This window comes from Lottia gigantea (assembly GCF_000327385.1).
Source record: "Lottia gigantea unplaced genomic scaffold LOTGIsca_26, whole genome shotgun sequence".
Classification (NCBI taxonomy): domain Eukaryota; kingdom Metazoa; phylum Mollusca; class Gastropoda; family Lottiidae; genus Lottia; species Lottia gigantea.
The window spans coordinates 2,038,242-2,062,812 of NW_008708797.1; the positions used below are offsets into that span (position 1 = coordinate 2,038,242).

Here is a 24,571-nt window from a genome sequence, read left to right on the forward strand (position 1 = left end):
TTAGAAAAAATATGTCATTTTCAATAATCCAAACATCTGGTAAAAAGTTTGTAATTGTGTAGTTCAATCTGTAATTACACCATTTATTCGAATTTTTAGCACTGAACAATACAAACACAGTGTATTATAAAAATAAGATTGGAATCAATGTAAAATTTGGTTCTCAAGAAGCCTCGAATTATTAGTGACTTCGATCTTCCCAAATTTATTTACATCACTGATGACTGACAAAAGTTTAAAATGTTGGGCAAAATACAAATTATGATACCATACAGGAAGTATTTACAACTACAATCCTTTAAAAGGAAATGGAACAGGAATAACCAATGATAAACTGACAAACATGGATGCCAGCTCATGTCCACAAAGAGAAATATTATACTGGTTTACCTATTTTATAATAATAATATCGTTTATATTTTCCAGACCACAATAAACTAGAACTATGAAATATTTTGGTTTAAGGCATTATCTTGTATAAACTAATGCATCAAACTACCACTACAAATTAAGATTTTAAACTTAATGTCATAATATTGACTCTTGATTAATTGGGTCAAACTAGTTTTTCATGAGAAGAGGAAGAGGAACTTTGATGTACAGTACACTGTTCTCGAAGTAAAGTAACAATAAACAAATATATTTTAAATTCTAATCACAAACAAAACAAATAAAACTAATATAAATTATCAGACAGAATACATAAAAGAATGTTGATAAACAAATTTAGGTTGATCAAATGGTGAAAACCATCTCCAACTAAACGGATGGCCAAATACAGATTTTATACTCAACCAGGAGGATTTCTTCTGCCATGTTGCTTGTTCTTTCTTTAACTGTTCTATAGCCTATAAAACAAAAATATATCTAATTATACTTTAATGAATAACCTGATCTTGATTCAAAGTGTAAAAATGAAATGAATGGAGTTCTACGTCCTACTTTTCGATTCAAAGTGTAGACATAAACAGAGAAAGCTTGCGAGGCAAGGTAACATACGCCCACTGGCAGCTGTCAGAAATGATAAAACAGTCTTTAGTGACTAAAGTATGAATTTTCTCATTTTGAAGAAATTTTATTAGTTTAAATTCAATTATATATATATATATGCCAGTTATTTATGCTAAGTAATTCCACAATTTTTGTTAAAATCAATATCAATAACCCAAATACAGCAAATAATTAAATCACACAGCTCTAATCAAGTGCAATTTAAAAAATTTTAATGCGTTTTTCCTAAGTCAACTCAAAATGTTCATAGAAAAATAATCCAGCTCAAACTTGTCCACAATCTCACCAATATGAACGATCACACCAAATTTCATTAAAATCAGTTCAATGGAGTTCAAAGTCTTTATTGTATTCACAAACAAGTTTTGACGCTTTTTCTCTAAGTCCAGGGCAATAACTCAAAAACCGTTCATCAAAAAATCAACTTCAAACTTGTCAAGATCTCATCAATATAAATGATCACACCAAATTTCATCCAAATCGGATGAAAACTGTAGTCTCTATTGTGTTCACAGACAAATTTTGATGCCTTTTTCCTAAGTCAAGGGCAATAACTCAAAAACCTTTCATCAAAAAAATGTCAAATTTTGTACTTGCCCGAGATCTTATCCATTCCAATGCTTCTATTGGTCTCAGAAACAAATTTTGAAGCCTTTTTACAAAGTCAAGGGCAATAACTCAAAAACCTTTCATCAAAAAAATGTCAAATTTTGTACTTGCCCGAGATCTTATCCATTCCAATGCTTCTATTGGTCTCAGAAACAAATTTTGAAGCCTTTTTACAAAGTCAAGGGCAATAACTCAAAAACCTTTCATCAAAAAAATGTCAAATTCGTACTTGCCAGAGATCTTATCCATTCCAATGCTTCTATTGTTCTCAGAAACAAATTTTGAAGCCTTTTTACAAAGCCAAGGACAATAACTCAAAAACCATTCATCAAATAGGTTCAAGTCAGAACTTGTCTGAGATCTTATTAATTCCAATGATCAATAAATACGTCAAATTCGAACTTGACTGAGATCTTATCAATCTACAGCATCACACCAAGATTTATCAAAATCAGACGAAAACTACAGTCTCTATAGTGCTCACAATGAAATGTTTTAATGTGATGTATGATTTGCAATAGACATGAAATTCAAGAAAAGGTTATAATGTTAAAACTTACGGTTTCATCTGATATGATAGATAGTAACTGAGTAGCACACATAATAGCAGTAAATATACCAAATAATAACCCTTCAAATATCAAAAATATCAAAAAAACTGTGGTAGCAGGGGGAGAGGCACCAGAACATTCTGAAATTTACAAACAAATATATCACACATATACATATACACATCAACTTCATGTACAAAAATACATCGAATTCTTCAATACTTACACCTTACAAAGATTGTTAGGTTTTCTTATTTTTTCCAAAAATAAGTGGCTCTGACAAAAAGACCCTCAGATATTATAATCAGTTTCATGGAATTGCAAGCACAGACGTCCAACTGAAAACTGGAATTGCACAAATCAGTGCTATCATTTTCTTTAATACACATCAAAGATAGCTTGCCAGGCAAGAAATGATAAAACAGTCTTAAGTGACTAAAGTATGAATTTTCTCATTTTAAAGAAATTTTAATAGTTTGAATTCATTGATATATATAATTACTGCCAGTTATTTATGCTGAGAAATACCACCAATTTTTAAAAATCAATATCAATAATCCAAACACATCAAATTATTGCATCAATATACATGATCACACCATGTTTCATTAAAATCAATTGAAAACTGTAGTTTCTTATGTGTTCACAAACAAATTTTGACACGTTTTCCTAAGTCAAGGACAATAACTCAAAGACCGTTCATTGAAAAATCAAGTTCGAACTCGACCAAGATCTCATCAATATGAATGATCACACCAAATTTCATTAAAATCAGTTGAAAACTGTATTCTCTATTGTGTTCACAAGAAATGTTGACCGACCACGGACCAAAGAACCGAGGCGAAATTTCCATGTGGGCGTGTCAAAATCATCATTTTGAGATTGTGTTAAAATTGAGATTCAAGTGGGATTGCTGGTGCATAATAGTTCACAGAAATTATTCTTGCTTACCTTTCCAATCTTTAGCTAAGCATGTTATAAAATGGTTTATGGATAAAAACAGTGCATATATTGATATGAAACATATATAAAACTGAAAAGAAAAATCAAAAACATATTTAGCAATCATGTATTCGATGTGATACAAAAAAGAGTCAGAAATCATATGCATTTTAAAAAAAATATAAAAAATAATATATTTTTACGGCCTACTTTTCTGCACCTTATGGGTTAATGAAGATGGGCAAAGCCATACAGTGAGCCATGTAGAAATTTTGAAAGGACAGCGGCATTAGCCTAATCTTATTTCAAGTTCCAACTGTCGAGGGATCTTAAACATGCACAGCCTGTAGCACCTGAAGCCGAGGTTTATTTTCCCATGCAAATTACCCGATGCCTTTTCCATGTCAGGCCTTCCAACCTGCATCAATGACAAGGGGAAAAACATACTGATTATTACTATCTAGACATCCTTAGCTACTATTTGTGGATATCTAGTTAACTGTTAAAGTGGGGTGTCCACATGTAGCCTGAGTTCGCTCTCCTACAGCAAGTGGAAGGTATTCTGCGAGGAACTGTTTTTCCAATCACTTCTCAATAGAACTGGTGCGAGCGATTTCCTCTCAAGTGCAAGAGGCTCTGCTGAAAATTACAGATCAAATTTCTTACAAATATGGTTTTAAATTATTTTTAGATACTACCAAAGCCATTTTAGCTCAACTCCATAATGAAATAAATCTTTCAGCGTCCTTTGTAATATGATATATAGTTTGAGATAATACCAAAGCTGAATTTCTGCTGAATACACTTACAGTGAATAAAACAAAGTATTTTTGGTTAGTTTCCCCAACACAGTTATTCACCCATGGACAATGGTGATCCATTTTTCTAATACATCTTTGACAAACACTGAAAATAAATGTCAGGTTCAAAAATTTAAATAGATATATATGAGCAAGACTCAAAATTTTTGTCAAATCAATAATTGAAATAATTCATTACTACATATCAATTGCACAGAAATGAATGTACAAATCTTGAGATAATTAACACTGTCAACTCATGCGCTATGCAGATGGCAATTTTACCAGAACAAATATTTTCATAAAAGGCCATAGCCAGAAGCTGATCTTAAAGTAAAAAAGCTGTCTTACAGTAAAATCTCATATTCTCTAAGTTTATAGGATGTGAATAACTATATTCATAGTTTGTAGTTCAATATCTTACCTACAATGATGAGCTCTATCAGGTTTGATACTTATACACTTTGGACATTTATATACAACTTGACCTTCTTTTAACCCTAATCTTAAAATATTTTCTCTTGTAGCATTTCCCTTCTGGATGGATCCCTGTTAATAAATATCAAGTCTCAAAAAAACAGTTCCATGGTCGAGGTCAAATGAAAAAAGAGATTTACCCCAAATTTATTGATTTGTTCTTTAGTGAATTGATCATATTACTTTACACTCTACAAAATAACAACAAAAATCCAAAAAGACCTGACTCAAGTATATTGACTATACAGATTTTGTGTTCTGTTCCAACCTCGCAATATTGCACACTGCCTTTGAGAGATTCCTCTTATAAAATGATACTCACCGGATCTGAAAACATTGTTCTTAGATGAGATGCTGCAGCCAGAAAGGAGAAGAATAAAAAGAAGAATCCATGAATAACCTTATGAGCTTTGTTTTGATGTGGTAATAAGATGATAAATATCACAACATATTGAGAATATAATATTAGTAACCAAGTTAATACAGCACAAACTATCCCACATACATCAGTGACAAACCATGCATAACGAAATGGTAATTTCCGTATGCCAAATTTTCTAAATAAAGGTCGACAGTCAATTATTTTGATTCCATCTGCTACTGGTACTTCTTTCTTGGGAATTGGTGCCACTTGCCCACTTTCTGCATCACTGTAATTTTGCCTGAAAATATGAAATAAAAAATAGGTTTATACCTCTACATATATAAAAGGAAAAAAAAGACTAAGGAATGTGCCAAATACAAGAAGAATCTTATTTTTTTTCCAATGGTGAAAAGTTAAAACCAAAAGTATTGAAATGGTGATCAAACTTGTAAGCTTCCATCAAAAATAACTTTAAGATACAGCCTACTAGTAACTACTAGTACCGGTACTAAGTAAGATTCAGAAGAGTACTATGTATTAACCCAAGCACTAACATATATAGTATACCATGTCTCAGTCCATGAAACTTGAAAGATGGCAAATAAATGCACAGAAAAGGGTAGGCCTAATATCCCATGGTTATAATATCATGTATAGGTCTTTGCTGTGCCTAGATGACAATGGTTACAATGGTTTATCATCATTTTTTTTTATAACAACATCTCTTTCAATTTCATTTTTGTTATTGTAATTGTCTTGTTGGATGTTGGCCATGTTCCTCAGTAGCATAGGCCTATATTGTAAACACTATGCTACCCTTGCTTATTAAGGAACGTGAATGTTGGCAGGCATTGACATGAGTCAGTCTTTCTTTGATATCTAAGTTGAGTACATCATGAATTCATGTTGCCATCAAATTGATGAGGCCTAGGCAAAGCAAGCATGAGTACCATGGCCGTGGTGAGGTGTGAACTGTGAATGATTGTGAAGCTGAAGCACGAGTCCATGCATGACATAGATGGATATTCGTCCATGGATCACAATACAGCATTATTCAGGTAAATAATTTGGATTGACTTATTACGTGTTATTTTCTGTATAATTCTCCATATTCAGATTATATTCTTTCTTTGATCACTTGTCAAATCATGATTTTCAAGAATGTTTTTATTAATTTCTTGTTGTTGATTTCTTGTAGCATGTGTACATATATGACGTATTACACAATTTCCGGTTGATCGTCGAGCTTGACGGAAATAAAGGCAGATGAAGCATGACGTACTTCACATTTCCGGTCACAAAACTCACGTTGTTTTGAATTAATTGCTACTTCATGATAAAAAATTCATTGTTGTTTTCTATAACACACCAATAATTTAATTTATTCAGTTGTCTTAAAGGCTAATTGGTGCAATACCGAAATAAAATCATGACTGACATTATCTACAGTGAAGCAGAAAAAACTTACATTCTTCATGGAATACAGGTTTTGATTCGTGCCTCAAATTTACCATCATCCTGGACGTTACAATTTCAAATATAGATAATATGATGATATGACTTCCAATAACAAAAAATTTTCGCTGTTAGTGCTCAAGACATAAATTGTAGAACGAGATATTTCTAACTATAAGCTGAAAAGTTTTAAATATATGAACATATGATTACCTTTTCTATGTAATTTTCTAATCTAATCAGACTGTTGACAGTTGTAATTTTATTATTAAGGATCAATGATGTCATGATTTCATGTCTGCTGGAAATTACAATGAGCTATATTGTTAACAAAGTCACTATAAGATTAACCATATTTATTTTAAGTTGATATTGCAAGTTTTATAATAATAATTTGTAAAAGTCTCAGCATTGACTAATGAATGATTTTTTTGATTTTAGGAAAACTATAGAGAAGATGGTAGAGGCTGTGAGGACTATAGACACATGGAAATTGAAACGGGTGTTGTTTCTAATACAACAGGTTCAGCAAGAGTTAGACTGGTAATTTCTGTCTTTTATATCTATATAATTTTATATCTGAAGAATTGAGAAGGAACTATCATTTAAAGGCAGAAAAAGTCTACCACAGTCCCACCACCTCAGACCAGACCGGCCCCACCCCCGACCTGGCCTCGAGTTGGTCCAGCCTATTTGACAAACCCACTTACGAGGATCTGTTTCAAATAGATAGCCCTGCCTGCGAGTGGCAACTACAAAGGCTCCAAGGCATCTAAGGTTGAAAAATCAAATTCATAAAAGAGTTTCCCTCCCAGTAGGAAGACAACGACACAAAACCTGTGCCGTCTCCCATGTCCCTACTCCATTTGTGTAGACCCAGATAGCAATACTTTGGTGTACTTCGGGTTGCTAAAGACCACCTGTGTCCTTTATATCCATTTAGCTACAACACCAGAACCACACGCCTACCAGTTCGACCATCAACTGCCCGCCATGCCCCCCCCCATCACAAGCTGAAAGCTTCAGCAAGTGATGAAAAAGCCGATTCAATTGGCCTGCGCTTTATCAATCCGCCTCTGCAATTGACCCTAGACGCCTCCGCATCTGACCGAAGCCGCCTCCGCAATTGACATGGTACGCTTCCGTACCAGTCAAGAGCCGCCTCCGCATAAGCAATCCACAAATGACCTGAGACGCCTCCGCGTCTCACCAGAGACGCCTCCGCGTCTCACCAGAGACGCCTCCGCTTCAAGTCAGTCCGCCTCCGCAACTGACCCAAATCCCTTCCACATTCTAGCAGAGACGCCTCCGCATTGCAACCCCGCTTTTCTAGCCTCACTGCCCCTGAAGAGTACGAACAGAACGAAACCGGTCGGGCCACTCATACCTAGAAAGGGTATTTTTGGAAGCCATTTCTTCCTTAACTTTATTATCTCTATCATATAAAAGCATCATAATTATGTTCTTCTATTTCGTTGAATATTTAAAATGTTAAAAATTATATGCCAATAAAATTATTATTAGTATTATTATTATCTAGAAAAATAGAAACTAGATACAAAACCGACAGTTATTTTGGTAAAAGGACATCCTTGAAAATGATGTAAAATTCAAATCCCTGTCTTTTTCTAAATGCAATATCTATAATTTCAGGCAAATACAGATTTATTAGTTGGTATTAAAGCGGAGTTAGGTTCACCATCTCCAGATAATCCTAATTGTGGTTGTATTGAATTTTTTGTTGATTGGTAATTATTTATGTTGATTATTAGGATTTTTATTTAGGACCGATTGGGGTGAAATATCTGAGATTGCCCCAATTTCTAACCTAGTTATGAGATTTTTTCCAGAAAACCTTGCTTTTGGAGCTGCAAGGGGGATTTTTTGTAAATTGAGGTTAATTTTGGTAAATTTGGAAGCCTCAGAAATCAGTGTGGTTATAGACTTTTGAGAAGAGGATAAACTGAAATGGACAAAAAGGGCAATGTTTTATTTTTGGTCATGCTATATTTTCTACACACTCTAAATTATTTGTGTTTTTTAGTTCAGCAAATGCTACCCCACAGTTTGAAGGTAGAGGAGGAGAAGAATTAGCAACAGAAATAAGTAATGTTTTGACCAGAGCTTATAGTAATTCTACTTCTTTAGATTTGAAATCATTATGTATCATACCAAAACAACAGTGTTGGATATTATACATAGATGTTTTAGTAAGTACATTATGATAGTTTTTAGTAGATACAGAAATTTGTAGAACCTCCAATTTTTCCAAATTTGCTTCTGAAGATAATATATCTAAGGAAACATGTTGGTCAAATTTTGCTGAAGCTCTTTGATGAAATTTAATAGATATGATGGTTTTGATCAATCAAAATCAATTTATTGCAAACTATCACCATCTTGAATATTTTTTTTGTTATTTAGTTTTTAGAGTGTGGTGGTAATTTGTTTGATGCAGCTTCTGTTGGAGTTAAAGCAGCACTTTTCAATACAAAGTAAGTATTGGTATTGTGATGTGCATACTCTCCAGACTACAATTTATGGTTTGTACAAATGCAAGGATGATGTCTATTGATTTTCGTGATCAATGAACAACTTGTCAATTTATTGTTAGCGTTGGATAATATATATTAGATATTTATTTAGATAATAACTTTAGGTCTGTGAATAGAAAATAATATATAATGTTACACCAGCATACTATAAATAGTATTAATAGGTATTTATAAATCGAACTTTTCAGTTTTGTCACATATAATAGTTTGAAATAAAGTGGATCTGATTTCAAGATGCCTTTAATGCAAAAAAAGGGAGCCGTGGTGGCTCAGTGAGTTAGACGCTTGCTCACTAACCTGAAGGTCCGGGGTTCGATCCCAGCATAGGTCGAGATAATACCTTCGGATTTTTCAACCCGGTTTCCCCCTGTCGGTGATGCAGGTAAGAGGGGCTGACATGGAAAAGGCGTCTAGTCGTTCGGATGGGACAATAAACCGAGGCCCCGTGTGCTACAGTTTGTGCACGTTAAAGATGCCTCGACAGTTGGAAATCAAAAAAGAGCAGGCTTATGCCGCTGTCCTGGCAAAATTTCCCTCATTGCACCCTGCATGGCGTTGCCCGTCTTCATTAGCCCACATGGTGCAGAAAAGTAGGACGTAAAACTCCATTCATTTCATTTCACTTAATGCAAAAAAGACTTGCAATGATTTGCAGAAAATATCTTTCTCAGTCAATTTCAAGTTCACAATAAAACAACACAAGAGAGTTAACACAGTGAAATGATGAGTGTACAGATTGTTTATGTAGGATGAAAATACTGAATATTTATTTATTAAACAGAATACCAAATGTCACAGTCAACCAAGATGAAGATGATATGGAAATAGAATTGTCTGATGATCCATTTGATGTTCAGAGAATAGATATAAAGTCAGCACCTTGTATTGTCACCCTCAGTAAGGTACATGATTTTTTAGTGTTATATTATATTGAAAATCAAAAAAGGATTAAATGAGGAGCTTATCTTACATTAAAAATGAAATGAGATGAGAGAAAAGACATTGCTAGACATAATAAGATAACTTATTATCTGATCTGATATGACTGGATAATCTGTTATGTGGAAATGAGTGATCTAAGCTATCATATTTCTGAATCTAATAATTAAATTTATAAAAAAAATATGTCTTGTCATTTAACTTAGATTGGTCATCATCATGTAGTTGATGCCAGCCAGAAAGAAGAAGCTTGTTGCTTAGCCAGGTATGTTTTGTTTAATATCAAGGACTTACTGTAAAAGTGTCTGTCAGATTAGTTGAGGAAATCTTTCCCATTTATTTAGAGGCTTATTTACATTTAATTTTAAAGGGACAGCTGCACAATTCTTTTTGACGAATCATACCTTAGTCTCAGAAACGGGAAGTCAATCAGTAATAGGGTTCACAGGTCACCATCGAAAATTGAGCCAGAATTATCCGCGTTTTAATGTAAGATACTCTGTGATATTAAGAAAAAACAAGTGAGTAAAATTCCTAGTTCGAGATATTTTTCAAGGAATTATACGATTTTCGAACACTTTTAGTACTTCTGAAGACTATTTACATATTTTCAAGACTCAAATCAATTCTTAAAATGGCGCATCTGTCCCTTTAAGTTAGCACCAGTTGGCAAGTATAGTAGATTGTTTCTGATGCACAGTAGTATATTAATTAAGTGAATAACAAAATAACACCAAGATTTAATCTAATTAAATCTTGGTGTCATTTTATTATTTACATAATTTGTCTGTATTGACTAAATGATGGTTGTTTATATTTCAGTCTAATGATGGGTGTTTATATTTTAGACTAATGATGGGTGTTTATATTGCAGTCTAATGATGTTTATATTTTAGATTAATGATGGGTGTTTATATTTTAGACTAATGATGGGTGTTTATATTGCAGTCTAATGATGTTTATATTTTAGATTAATGATGGGTGTTTATATTTTAGACTAATGATGGGTGTTACAGCTGATAGTACTATTACTGCATTAAAAAAAGAAGGATGGGGTAGTTTAAATCCTGAGAGTATATTTGAGATGATGGAGGTAGGTCAATAGTTGTAAAGCAATATTTGATATCAGTATGGAAGGGGAGGCTCAATATATTAATATGTATTATATTATATTTATTTCCTGTGAAATGCATAATTTTTGTTGTTGATAAATCTGATTTGATTTAATAATAGTAATTTATTTACATGTATATGAAAGAGAGGTCTAAATTACATTTTAATGTATGGTTTTATAAAGAAATAAGATACTAAATACAATACTAAATATAAAACAAATATTTACAATGATAGTGATAATTTGCGTCAGATTAAGGCATGATAAATGTACTTTGAATCTTGGCTGGATAATAAGTGAGTACAAGTTTGAATAAACATAGCATTCATAAATTTTTTTAATGTATACAGTACGTAGATCATAGTATTTATGACATATTCAGATGAAATGAAATTCATCTTCCACACAGTTTCTGTCGCATAGAGTACATAATCTATCACCGGGATTTCAGTAAACAAACCCATTAAGATGACACTATTATTTTTGAGTTGTTAAATCAATCTTCTGTACATCGGTAGATAAATGGCATCAATGGTTTTTTATAGAAAATCCTGCCTAAGCTCAAATTTTTTTCTGTGTTTATTTAATGGTTAACAAACTTGTATCTTTTCAGTCAGGAAAAAATGTTGGTAAAGTTTTAAACGCCAGTCTGTTGTCTCTATTAGAAGATGAAGAGAAAGGATCCAAACGAAAAACTGTTGGATTTTTGAAATAGGATTATTGACTTGAGCTAGATTAAAATGTAAACTATGTTATGAATTTACATGGATTAATACTCATGCTCTTGGACTATGTGTATGGTAAATAGCAAGATATCATTCCGGATATAAAAAGACAAGATGTTGGAATGTTGGATGTTAAAATACTTAGTGATCTGGACAAATAAAATTATTGAAGTAAAGAGGTGCTAATATGCTGTACAACGTAATGCTATCAGTTTAACCATAATTGTACTTTATCTAACATGATATGCAATATACATACAACAAAGCTTTCAAAATCTTGAGGTCCATCTTAAAACATTTAAAGTGGGTAAATTTAACTCATTGAACCTGGCAAAAATGTTCAATAGTGAAATAAAGAAAGGTTGATGAAATACCAGTAGGATATAGAACTCTCTGGACAACTGTAATAACTTTTATTCTAAAATCATCATTAACCAACATTTATAAAATTATACAGAGATGATTCAATTTTCCGGTATATAATTTAAATACAGACTTCATCCTGAGGGTTAAGACAATAGTATTATTAAACTATTGACTATATATTTATATTTATATATATATATATATATGTATATATTAAATAAATATAGTTAAATGAAAATATTCAACAGAAAAAAAATAAATTTGATTACTAGGAAATGATAAGGTGCATGATTATGTCTTGACAAAACTTAAAATGCATGGTGACTCAAGGTAAGTCACTAAAAAATTATAATTATCTATTAAGGTGTATGAGTGAAAATTTTAATACATTATGAGACCTATATCGATTTTATTTATATAATTAAATGCTAAAATCAATCTCTTCCTACATCAATCTGTGTCAGTTTGGAAGCTATTTCTGTAATGATATTCTCACAGTTGGCACCAATAATACGTCTTCTCATAATATCAATTTCTTCACCTTTCAAAACGAAATAATACAGATATTGTGAAATATTGCATATATTAAATTTGTTGATTTCAAGACTGATAACAAATAGGGATCTAAAGTCAAAAATGTTTTTCAAGAAAGTATTTATCAAATCATAGTGAGTTACAAAAAAAAGCCTACTCACAAACTTCATAAGAGAGCAATTATGTCAAATGAAATGAAAAAATGCAGACAAACAGCTACACAAGCTCTTTTTATCTTATTTCTTTTTATTAAAAATAGTTTTCCAGGAAGGTAACATTCACCCTCTTGCAGCTTTGTTTGAATTAAGGTAGGCGAACTGAATATTATATGTAATGACAATATATGCTCCAGATTTAACCCTTTGAACACTCAAATGTAAATGAAATAAAACATCATATAGCCTGAACTCCCTAGTAATATAATCTTATGACATTAACGTTATGTGTCATCATTTGGTAACAAGGGCTTTACTGCCCTCTGGGGTATTTTTTGCGTAATTATGTGGGTATATAATGTGAAATATAAAACATTGTGAATGTGAGCCTTGTGAATTCAGGAGATTAATTTTTCAATATGCTAGTCTATTTGAGATAAGTACCTGTAGTATCTTTATTGACTCCACCAGCTTCTTGTAAAATTAACATACCAGCTACAATATCCCAACAATGTATACCAAATTCTACATACGCTTCATACATACCACTGGCTACTTTACATAAATTAATAGCTGCTGAACCATATGCTCTTATCCTATTACACAATAACAACATAAGATTAAGGATTGAACTCCACTGTAGCGATAAGAGATTTAGAAGAACATGTGTATGAATAGCATAAAAACATAGAAAAATTACAAAATCAATTATTGAACCACCAACAACTCGTTTACCACATAAAATGTTGAAGGCAATTATGGTATGATTGGGAATTGCTGCATTTCAATGATTGTTTCAATATTGAATAAAATACAAAATTATACTTACCCATGACATGACTTTAAAACAGAATGAATGTTATTGATTTTAGTAGATAATACATCAGGATCTCTTGAGCTACCACCTTCCATAATAATAGCTGCGCTTTTTAATTCTGAAACATAATATTTAGTACTGAAACAATATTTATGCAATTTTACACTAATAAGCTGCTGAAAGACATGCCCACCCATTGAAATTAGTTGTCAAATTGTGCCTAAACCCTATTAATAGGGTTTTGATGTATTCCAGAATGTAGTTAGGACAGTATATGAATATTTTATTTGACTTACCTTTAACAGAGCTAACAGATAATTTTTTACCATTTACAAATGAACCTTGACCTTTTTTGGCTGTATACATCTGGTCCAATATAGGTACATAAATTACACCAATAACAACCTATGTAACAAATCACATTTAGTTTTATATCCTGTTCACTTGTTATAAGTAAGGTTTACTTAGTAAAACAAAATTTCATGCCATAGTATGGGAAAGGTGGGATTATACCATATCTTCCATACATACAACCTCCATAGCCTATTACTATGTAATCTATCTATCTATCAACCAGAAAATAATTATTCCTACCTGTTTATTTACCAGTATTCCACAAGAAAAGGCGACTTCAGGTATGCTGAAACAATTCATGATAATCATTAAGTCTTGCAAGACATAAAAAAGAGCAGTCCATTTTATATTTGCATAGTTTAATTGAAAATGTATAGGCATATAAAATAATTTTTCACACCCTAAGTACAGTACAATTGTTATTTAGATTGAATCCAATAGTTCATGGCAGCATTCCTATTCCTTAATGTGAATATTTAATACATATATTTATGTCATACAAGGCACATCACACATGCCAAAAATGTTATTGTTTTATTCCAGACAAAGTGAGCAAAGTGTATGGTATATGAGCATTAACAAGTATTTATCAGAGTACAAAAGATTGTAAAGGACAAGATTAAATTTACCTATGAACAAAGTTTGTTGTTCCATCTACAGGGTCAATAATCCATGTAAAATCATCAGTTAGTGAACAGGCTGACCCATCAGCTGATACAGTTTCTTCACCAATAAATCTGTAAACAAAGGACCATAATTTTTTCAGTGTATATAATTATGTATTATAAACTAAAATTATTCATATTGTTGATCATCCTGATCTTAAATTTACTGTAAGAACTCTGCCAACCAAGCAACATGTATCACTCGCTTTAAATATTATCACAACAGGACATAACAGAATATATCAAACCAGGCATATAATGTGACTAATAAATGTCCTATGGATACAATGATAATAAATCTCATATTCAATCCCTAACTTAACACTGATGAAGCTAAATTTCAGCTACAATCCAACGAAAAATATCTTATTATAACAGTAACAGTCTGAAGATAATCTTAATCTACATTGTGCATTTCATTTAACTGTAGCGCAGGAGCTTTATAGACAGATAAAATTAAGCTCTTTTACAAGATAAAACTAATAATTAGAATGTCCCTTCTAAAATTTGAGGAAAGTTTGAAAATGATTAACCTTATTATAAAATGCAGGTACATACTTATGATGAGGATATTTTTTCATTATCAAATCTTGAATCATTTTCTCTACAGCCTGGTCAGTTTCAGTTACTAAATCTGCAGCACTTTGTTTTATTTCCACATTCTTTTCTTTATAAAATGCTTCTCTGATAGCCTGCATATTGGTTTATAGCATCATATTATCATATATAATGATATAATGTATATTTTCATCTTGCTCAAACAAAGGTAATGAGTGAAATTATATAAGCTAAGATTAATCAATTTGGATGGGGTTATGTCCTTGATAGTAACCTAAATGTTCCTGAAGATTTCTTTGTGCAAGTTAGACATCTATGACAATTAGTCACAATGTCAAAGGTTAGATTTTGCTGTGCTACATGTCTGAACAGCATTAAATTCCCAATTCACATCATAGAAGACCACTAACTCATGACAACTAATGAAGTTTATACTTAATTAACTTTATGTGTTGTTTTTCTAATAAGCGTGAACAATTTTAAGCTCGACGTAAAAATTAAATCAATACCTCTCCAGCCTTTCTAGCCAATTCCACTGCTGTATTATATATATCTTCTAGCTCGTGCTCTAAAACTTCAACAGGCATTTTTATTTCAGTTGATGCTCCTACCTGGAGAATTATGAAAATGTAAAATATGAGAAGACTAGTAGTCTGTCAGTCATACCATCATTTTCTCCCTGCCTGTACAACATTTATGTCATGTCTTTGGTTTCATCAAATTTTTTTGGGGCAAAACTGATCTAGCTTCGGCCGTTTAAAAAAATCAAAGGTCAGTCACATGATACTAACAAAACGAAAGTTACGCTCATGCCCAACACTAATTTACAATCGCAACATTATGTTAGAAAAAATGCATCGTTGGAGGTGTGGAAAATACCGATTTAACTATAACAGGGTCTTGTTCTTCTGACTCAGTCTACTCCAGCTGACAACTGTCTAAATATCCATCTACTAATGTCTTCACAAACACTTTTTTGATAGCTAATGCCTAGTGATGGAAATTGAAGCTGAGAAAATGTTTAAGACCGTCAACAGGAACGGTTTTCAAAGCTTACACACTAGTGGCAAATAAATTGAAGATGTTAAAATGTAGAACCGGTTATTTTTTTGGTAAGAGTTATCTCTGCATCTCTTGATCGTCCAGACTCCTTTTATATATGGGATTGACTAATTCTCGAAAACGGTCCAAACGATAGAAATATTATGTTATTTTCATATTTACTGTTAAAATGTTACCTTACAAACTCAATTAAATATTCAAATAAAATTTAAAATTGCATATCATTGCCTTTGAATGTCTTGGGTCAGTGGAAATAGAAAGTTGATAATTTAACATTTGAAATTTACACGCTTCCTTCCTTGGAATTTCCTGTGAAAATAATACGTTACACGGAAATTTTTTTTTTGTAAAGTTATACGACCAAGTAATAAGTTTTTTCCATGGAAATCTTTGACTAGTATTTTTAGGCTGATATTTCAATTCATCCAAAACTGATTGACAAGATGCCCGATTATGTGATATAGTGTGCCAATAAATGGTTATAATGGAAATAATAAGACGGATAATGTCACAAACTTATATTAAATAGATAACATTATTTCTGGTACCAGGGCCATACTTTCAGATCACTATAATAAAACTGAATAACGGATTCAATTTATCATATAATAATCTTACAATTTATTTCATAATGGTTCATGCTGTTGCAAAATATTATTTTGTTTATTGATCACTTTTTCAGTGTAAGGATAGTTTGAAGTATGTACATTTTTTTTTTACAAATAAGCCATATTTGATGCATTCCAAAATGTTTTACCAATCATCAAAATAGGCCTACAATCTAATCTGTATCTTGTATTAAATAGCCATAAGACCACAAAACCACTACAAAAATACAGAAAGACATAAGGCATCCAAACTAATAAAACTGAATATTGTTTTTATATAAACCTTTATTCTCATAAAATCAGAATTTGAGTGACAAACATCTTGTAATCTTTCTGCACACACAATATGAAGTAATCTTTCTGCACTAATCAACTATCACTTATTAACGCAATGAGAAATTCATGTCATGATGTCACTAGCATAATTATCATTTATTCACTTCAGATTGATCCTCAGTTGTGTTGTGTTCACTTTTTTTCCGTCTAATTTCTTCTTGGAAATACTTAACTTCTTTTTCTCTTCTTTCTTCATCAATATAATCTATACCTCGACATCTTTTGCCAGTTACTGGGTCTGTTACATTACCCACTGGGTATATTATGTCATTTATTATATGACTAACTCTCGGGGTTATATTATATGGCACTTTCTTTAACAATACAATATCTCCAATTTTACATTTCCTTACATCATCTTCTTTAGCCCAAATATTGATCATATGGTTATAATACTAAAATATAAATATTAAATATTGTTTATTAACTGTTATTATTACTGTTTCATTACACAGAATATCCTAAACTAAAACCTCAATTTCAATGCACAACTATAAGAAACACAATTTAAAAGGATATGATGTCACTAGCATAATTATCATTTATTCACTTCAGATTGATCAGTAGGATCATCTACTGTCCTCCTAATCAAACTTGCCAATTTACTTCTTTTTCAAATATGAGTAGGAATTGCGTCTTAAAAAAGATTTCATTATCTTCACAAGCCAATTGGACTTTAAATTGGTTATCTTATCAACTAAATATATAGATCTGGTTGATCTGAAGGAATTTGCTCAATTCAAGCTTTAGATCTAAAGACTAAAAATAAACCGGATGGTGCAAATCAATTAAAGTTATATGACGCAGTTTACACGATTCCAATTTAATTAAAATTAGATTACAATTTTTTTTATTTCACTTTTTTTTTTACAAGTCTCCATTGTAATCTAGCGAGATATAATGCAAGGCCACATACTGGTGGCTTTCCCAGCTTTTCATAGCAAACAATTACACACCACTCACGGGCCAATCAGAATCACTTTTACAAGTGAGTATTGTCAGTCTCATAATCTCATTGGTGATCATATCCCTCTACTTTGGTTTCTCTATGCCACAATAAATTTCCCAGTTAAAATTTAGACAAGGATTCTGATTGAAATGAACGTCAACAGTATAAATCTTTAAGATTACAATGGAGAACAACGAAAAATAACGAAACAAAAAAGTCATTAAGGCCAAATTTTTTTCTGTGATGGCTGTCCATAAAATAATCTTCCACGATTCTATGGAGCTATGCTTACTTTGTATAAATATAAATTGAGCTTCATTTTCGTACATTGTACTTTAAGTGTGTCTGGTCGACCAACTCCTCGTCTGATTACTTGACCGATAATATATGTTGCCTTTGTAGCCATACCTCGAATCTATTTCAACAATTTCATTTACTGAACACTACACATTTCAATTTTCTTTCAAGGGAGGTAACTAACCTTCAATTTTCAATGATATTATGGTGGGCGATGCACGGGAAAAAACTCATTTCAATACATAAGCAATTTAACCAAGACATTTTTGTACGCCCACATGAAATGGGGTGCGTATATTGCCGTCACCCATGTCTGTACGTCCGTCGATCCGTCCGCAATTGCTCGTAAACACTCTACAAGACACAATTCTTGACGGATTTTGACAAAACTTGGTATGAGTATTCGTAATCACCCAAGGATGAACCCTATTGAAAATCAGAAGAATCGCAAAATATTTAGTGATTAGGGTGATTGAAGAGTAACCAGTTACTATTCAATATGAGGCACTGGCACAGGGTTAAAATTATGTTTACAATAATTATTGTGATGCTAATATGCAATGAACTAAATCAAAGAAAATCATAACGGTTATCCTGTAAATCTTCTTGGACCTAATAAAGAAATTCATAATACTTATAATCTACATTTACGGAAATAACATTATTGGGACAACTGTCTGTGGAAAATACAGAATCATAAAAACTCTGACTGCTTCCAATTTTCTGGAATAATGAAGAAAAGCGATTAATGGCTGTAGGTATAGAAAGTAAATTGTTTTAGACTATTATATACTATAAAGTACAAAGACAATGAAAATGAGAATATTTAATTCTGTTAGATCACTCTACATCATCGGTGGGGTCAAGTCGACCACGAACAACTATATCCTGTAGATTTTTATTTTTCGAATAAGCTATGACTAATTTTTTGTAAAAAATAGTGGAAAATTTATTTTGTAACTCTGTGTAGTATCTTTTGATAATTCGGGATGCTTGGCAAGAAATGTTATTGAATGGAGCAACAAATGGGATTATTTGAGAATCAAACTGTATATTTTACGGAAGCGAATTAGGGCCATTCAATTTATTTTTTTTTAAATTTTCAAGTTAGTATGTTGAATTTTCAAGTTATTAACTTGAATTTTCAAGTTAGTATGTTGAATTTTCAAGTTAGTATGTTGAATTTTCAAGTTAGTAACTTGAATTTTCAAGTTGGTATCTTAAATTTTCAAGTTGGTATGCTGAATTTTCAAGTTAGTAACTTGAATTTTAAAGTTAGTATGTTGAATTTTCAAGCTAGTATGTTGAATTTTCAAGTTAGTATCTTGAATTTTCAAGTTAGTATCTTGAATTTTCAAGTTAGTATGTTGAATTTTCAAGTTTGTATCTTGAATTTTCAAGTTAGTATCTCGAATTTTCAAGTTAGTATCTTGAATTTAGTAACTTGAATTTTCAAGTTAGTATCTTGAATTTTCAAGTTAGTATCTTGAATTTTCAAGTTAGTAACTTGAATTTTAAAGTTAGTAACTTGAATTTTCAAGTTAGTAACTTGAATTTTCAAGTTAGTATGTTGAATTTTCAAGTTTGTATCTTGAATTTCCAAGTTAGTATCTCGAATTTTAAAGTTACTAACTTGAAAATTCGAGATACTAACTTGAAAATTCAAAAAAAAAAAAAAAAAAAAATGAATGGCCCTTATACGCTTCCGTAATATTTAGTCCACAGGGTGAAATAGTTTTTAGTTGACTCATCCACAAGCTCTCCCTGTATAGTCTTGAACTTTTAGGGTTGGTGTCTTCTTCTGCGATGACCTTTTCAATGGGCGCCACCTTCATATCTGCGAGGGAATGGCTGGGAGAGTTGAAATGGTTCCCAATAGGTTTATCCAGATGATGGGAGGTGTTGAAACGATGGCCGTTAATTCTTTCTCTCAAAGAGTTTTTAGTTTCGCCTACGTATTGTAAATGACATTTGTCGCAAGAAATTAGGTAAAGTGATATTTGTGCTGGTACAAGAAAGCTCACCGTTAATAGGGAATTGTTTACCGTTATGTTTATGAGAGAAAGAATTGGTTGTTAAAATATGCTCGCAGGTTCTACATCTTGTAGATCTGCACGGCCGTGATCCGAAAGATTGATTAGAGTTTACCGGAACGAGGATTGTGTTCCGATTCTCAATTCCTGAAAGAGTTTTGCTTTTAATGCTGCGGAGATATCGTTTTGAATATCCCCGCTCTCGCAATTTCTTAAAGACTAATTGACATCAAAATCAAAGTATGCGTTATTGCCCCTGTTCTTGAAAACGCGTACAAATTTTAGCTTGTGAACTCTCTAGAAGGAATAATTCTTGACGAATTTTGACGAGACTTGGTGTGAGTGTTCGTTATCACCCAAGGATGAACCCTATCGATTATCAGAAAAATAAGCTAAGCTAAGCTAAGCTAACCACATAGCATAGCATAGAATAGAATAGAATAGAATAGAATAGAATAGAATAGAATAGAATAGAATAGAATAGAATAGAATAGAATAGAATAGAATAGAATAGAATAGACATATTTATGCAAAATTTCATTGAAAAGTGTAGCTTCTATTTAATTGTGCCCACAACAAAATTTTGACGCGAACATGACTGCCATCTTATCAATCCCAATGCTTACACCAAGTTTCATCAAAATCCATTGAAAATTGTAGCTTCTATTGTGCCCATAAGAAAATTTTGACGCGATTTTACTTAGTCAAGGGCAATAACTAAAAATCGTTCATCGAAAAATCGTCAAATTCGAACTTGACGCCGTCTTATCAATCCCAATGCCCACACCAAGTTATATTACAATCAAATGAAAACTGCAGTCTCTATTGTTCCCACAAGAAATGTTGACGAACGGACCGACAGACAGGGGCAACGACAATCTACGACCACATATTCATGTGGGCGTATAAAAAGCGAGGGGGATTACACACCCTAAAAAAAATGATAAAAACATGCAATGTCTTGAAGGAATCCAAGGACTCGACAGAGATGACACTCTCAAGCTTCTGGTTCCATATTTGATGGTAGTGGGAAAGAAAGATTCCTTGTATAGGTGGTGGTGGCTGCTCCTGCCTGAATTGAACGGGCATTTCGATGTCCACGAGAGAATGGGCAACGTACATCATTGTGACCATCGATCTTAATTTGCATTGCTGCAGGTTCTCTCGATATAACTTCACTGTGACACTACTGGTGGTGTTGTTATTTGTCACGAACCTAGCTGCTCCTCATTACACTGCCTCAAATTTATCAATGTTCTTTTTGGTGTGAGGGCTGGGGTCTGGCCAATGTCTTGTAGTAGCTGTCCCTGGTGCAAGTAGGGCAAGATGAGAGGTTATTGTTTGCTTTCCTACGCACACTGCCCATGGCAGGTTGTTGAAAATATGGACTCCCTGGTAGCCTACTTAATTAGCCTTTGTAGTTACAGCCATCGCCATCTTCATCTTCTTCCTAGGCCTAGTATGGGGTGATGCGTTGTTTTCGTATATATATATATATAACCCATGTAGGTAGTCGATAAGGATGTCATACTGCTTAAAGTTCATAAGGTGTCTGTGGATAATATGCTCCAACACCTTACAGTCAGTGACACCGGTCGATAATTTGAGATCTTGCTCTTGTCGCCCTTTTTAAATATCGGAGAACTAAAGTGTGTTAGAACCCCTTCCCCGGGAAATTATTTTTTTTTAACATATTTTGCTCTCCTGCATTCTGATACCCCTCTATAAGTCAATTTAATGCCTGTGATGATTTAATGATCTGTTGGACTGTTTGACAGTATCTCGGAATCGGTCGTAGGATTAAAAGACATGCACTGGTACTCTGCTGTCCTATATGTAGTAAAGGTCTTAGTTTTCATTTCATGTTCATGCCTTCATAGACAATCATATCAGTCATATGGCCTTATTTTCTTAAATTAAGACCTAATATTGCCCTTTGTTGAGCCACTGGAATAGAAATTGGCTGATCTTGCCTTGCAATGTATTAATTGTTTATTTTATAAGATAGATAGATAGGAGGCCCCGAAGTCGCCCCAATTAGTGGAAATTGTCAGTCATATTTTGTTCACCAGTCGTGGTCGAGTTTTTTCAACTATAGTTGAAAACCCTTATGCAAGTAATTGCATAATAAACATGGTGCTCACTACTTAATACTATTTTTAGTATTTCCGGGAATTAAAGTTTAAGGGTCGTAAAAAGAAGGTGTCCTTACTGATGTTGAATCACCAATCAAGCTGTAATAATGCATTGAATATGTAGTATTTGACTTTAAGTGCCATGTAGCATCATAAATTAAATGCATATCTTCTTGAAGTTCCTTTTTAGAACAGTTAGCTACATTCAAGTGTGTTCAGCATGACATTATGTAATATACATCAAATTATATAAATGTAGTTACTAACTGATTTACTTGCATAGCACTACATAGCAGTTGAAAAAATCAACTAGTCGAAATTGCAACCCGAAGTTGTGGGGAGTCAAATTCTCTAAAAACCGTGTTGCATGGGTTCCAATAATTGGTGCCCTCGGCAGCAATAAAGATAGCGATAAATCTCTTGAGAGTTGGAAATACCGACCATATGTTTGTGTTGAATGTAAGCAATAGAAATCTTACGATTATGTTGAGTTTCAGCAATATATATATATAATTTTTAATTGAGAGTGAGGAATATAGATCTTGAATGTAAGCAATATAAACCTTATGTTTGTGTTGAATGTCATTGACGGAGTGACGAACTCACTGACGTATGAGGTAGCCCCGACTTCAATCTGACGGAGTGACGAACTCACTGACGTACTGACGTATGAGGTAGCCCTGACTCCAATGTGACTGAGTGACGAACTCACTGACGTACTGACGTATGAGGTACAGTAGCCCTGACTCGCTGAATGTGGGCAATATAAATATTATGTTGGAGTAATATAAATCTTATGATTATGTTGAGTTTGAGCACTATAAATCTTAAGATTATGTTGAATTTGAGCAATATAGATGTTATGTTTGTGCACGGTTTGAGCAATATAAACCTATGTTTGTTTGAACATTATAAATTGTATGATTATGTTGAGTTTGAACTCCATGGATCTTAATATGTTTGCGTTGAGTTTGAGCAATATAGACCTTATGTTTGTGTTCAGTCTGAGCAATATACATCTTAATATGTAGATCTTATGTTGAATTTGAGCTATATAGATCTTATGTTTGTGTTGAGTTGGAGCACTATAAATAGTATGTTTTTGTTGAATGTGGGCAATATAACTCATATGATTCTGTTGATTTGAGAAAAATTGATCTTATGTTTATGTTGAGTTTGAGCATACAATAAATATATATGTTTGCATTGAGAGTGGGAAATACAGATCCCTGCATCTGTGCGTTAAATATGGGTAATATATCTCGTTAAGTTTTTCGAAAACAAAAATAACAACTAGAAATCAAAATTATAATTTAGTAGCCTACACACAAACGATTAAAAGCAAATTTCATGAAACAAAATGATAATTCTGTCAAAATAGAAATGATAAATATCAACTGTAAACCAATAAAAAGAAGCTTGAATCCCAAACTCCTCTGCTACTTTGAAACGATATGGCTGCAGACGCAACATCTATAGCTCTCATTTCAGCTAAGATGGTTAATTAGGGTGAATTCTAATGGTTTATGGTTAGTCAGTAATTAAAAAACTATATTGAAGAATACAAATACATACAAATGCTATTCATTCCTCCTCCTCCGCGAATGGAAATTGTCGTTCTGATCAATTGGTTTTAAGCTATTAATTGGTGAACTGTATTGTTCCATCTATTCACTGGGCCCGCGAGAAAATTAAATACGTGTTGTAAAAACCTATATTATTATTGAAATAGTATTTTAAGAAACAGACATTAAAACTAAAAGAAATTTAATTGCAGTTTCAATTAATTCAAATTGCTTCAGGCTTCTTTCATCGACTTTCAGCTATCAAAAGTGGAAAAAATATTATCATTATCCTGTAATAGTCATATTTAATTCATACACTTCACAATACTTTTAGTATGAACTGGTATAAAAGAGTAGATTCAGATCTTGTTTTGAGTGGAGTGGGCCTAATCATTAGAAAAGGTAAAAAAAAGAAAAAAAAGTAAAAAGAATTATCAAGATCTGCATTTCATAACATTACGTCAAAATTCAGCATCAAAATTCAGTAACGAATCAGGCGAATGCTACTTTCAACAACTCTTTTTTCTAAATTTCAGATTTAACCATGTGGATTGGACAAACAATAGTGGTTTTACTAATCATATTGATGAGAATT

At 32.5% G+C, this 24,571-nt stretch overlaps 5 protein-coding genes across 5 annotated transcripts; 2 read left to right on the forward strand and 3 right to left on the reverse strand.

The window, feature by feature from the left end:
• Window positions 1-689: 689 nt before the first annotated feature.
• Window positions 690-5,956, reverse strand: LOTGIDRAFT_215238 (hypothetical protein; the record flags this gene model as incomplete). Its single annotated transcript, XM_009056028.1, has 7 exons — window positions 5,839-5,956; window positions 4,713-5,052; window positions 4,338-4,462; window positions 3,923-4,019; window positions 3,123-3,204; window positions 2,181-2,311; window positions 690-848 (listed from the first exon to the last, which is right to left on the reverse strand). Exons 1-7 carry the CDS (start codon window positions 5,862-5,864, stop codon window positions 690-692), a joined length of 960 nt encoding a protein of 319 aa, XP_009054276.1. The 5' UTR covers window positions 5,865-5,956.
• Window positions 5,957-6,094: 138 nt separating this feature from the next.
• LOTGIDRAFT_188948 (hypothetical protein) lies at window positions 6,095-12,309 on the forward strand. The gene is made up of 9 exons (XM_009056029.1): window positions 6,095-6,240; window positions 6,651-6,752; window positions 7,863-7,957; window positions 8,254-8,419; window positions 8,634-8,704; window positions 9,546-9,666; window positions 9,910-9,968; window positions 10,700-10,796; window positions 11,431-12,309. The coding sequence occupies exons 1-9, from the start codon at window positions 6,184-6,186 to the stop codon at window positions 11,530-11,532; spliced, it is 870 nt and encodes a 289-aa protein (XP_009054277.1). The 5' UTR covers window positions 6,095-6,183; the 3' UTR covers window positions 11,533-12,309.
• A 33-nt stretch (window positions 12,310-12,342) lies between these two features.
• On the reverse strand, window positions 12,343-15,578 carry LOTGIDRAFT_178401 (hypothetical protein; the record flags this gene model as incomplete). The annotated part of the gene is made up of 8 exons (XM_009056030.1): window positions 12,343-12,449; window positions 13,042-13,193; window positions 13,427-13,532; window positions 13,711-13,819; window positions 14,009-14,054; window positions 14,398-14,505; window positions 14,992-15,125; window positions 15,501-15,578. The coding sequence occupies 8 exons, from the start codon at window positions 15,576-15,578 to the stop codon at window positions 12,343-12,345; spliced, it is 840 nt and encodes a 279-aa protein (XP_009054278.1).
• A 1,613-nt stretch (window positions 15,579-17,191) lies between these two features.
• On the reverse strand, window positions 17,192-17,356 carry LOTGIDRAFT_70283 (hypothetical protein; the record flags this gene model as incomplete). Its single annotated transcript, XM_009055893.1, has 1 exon — window positions 17,192-17,356. A coding segment is annotated over one exon (165 nt), but the record flags the coding sequence as incomplete, so codon positions are not given.
• A 1,978-nt stretch (window positions 17,357-19,334) lies between these two features.
• Window positions 19,335-19,691, forward strand: LOTGIDRAFT_117387 (hypothetical protein; the record flags this gene model as incomplete). The annotated part of the gene is made up of 1 exon (XM_009056031.1): window positions 19,335-19,691. A coding segment is annotated over one exon (357 nt), but the record flags the coding sequence as incomplete, so codon positions are not given.
• Between the last annotated feature and the right edge of the window lie 4,880 nt (window positions 19,692-24,571).

Excerpts from the sequence above, each read along its gene's own strand:
- LOTGIDRAFT_188948 (XM_009056029.1), top strand. The coding sequence starts at position 6,184 with ATGACTGACATTATCTACAGTGAAGCAGAAAAAACTTACATTCTTCAT. Across the intron at positions 7,958-8,253 it reads ATTGAATTTTTTGTTGATTG|TTCAGCAAATGCTACCCCAC; the intron begins GTAATTATTTAT and ends TGTGTTTTTTAG. Across the intron at positions 8,420-8,633 it reads TATTATACATAGATGTTTTA|TTTTTAGAGTGTGGTGGTAA; the intron begins GTAAGTACATTA and ends TTTGTTATTTAG.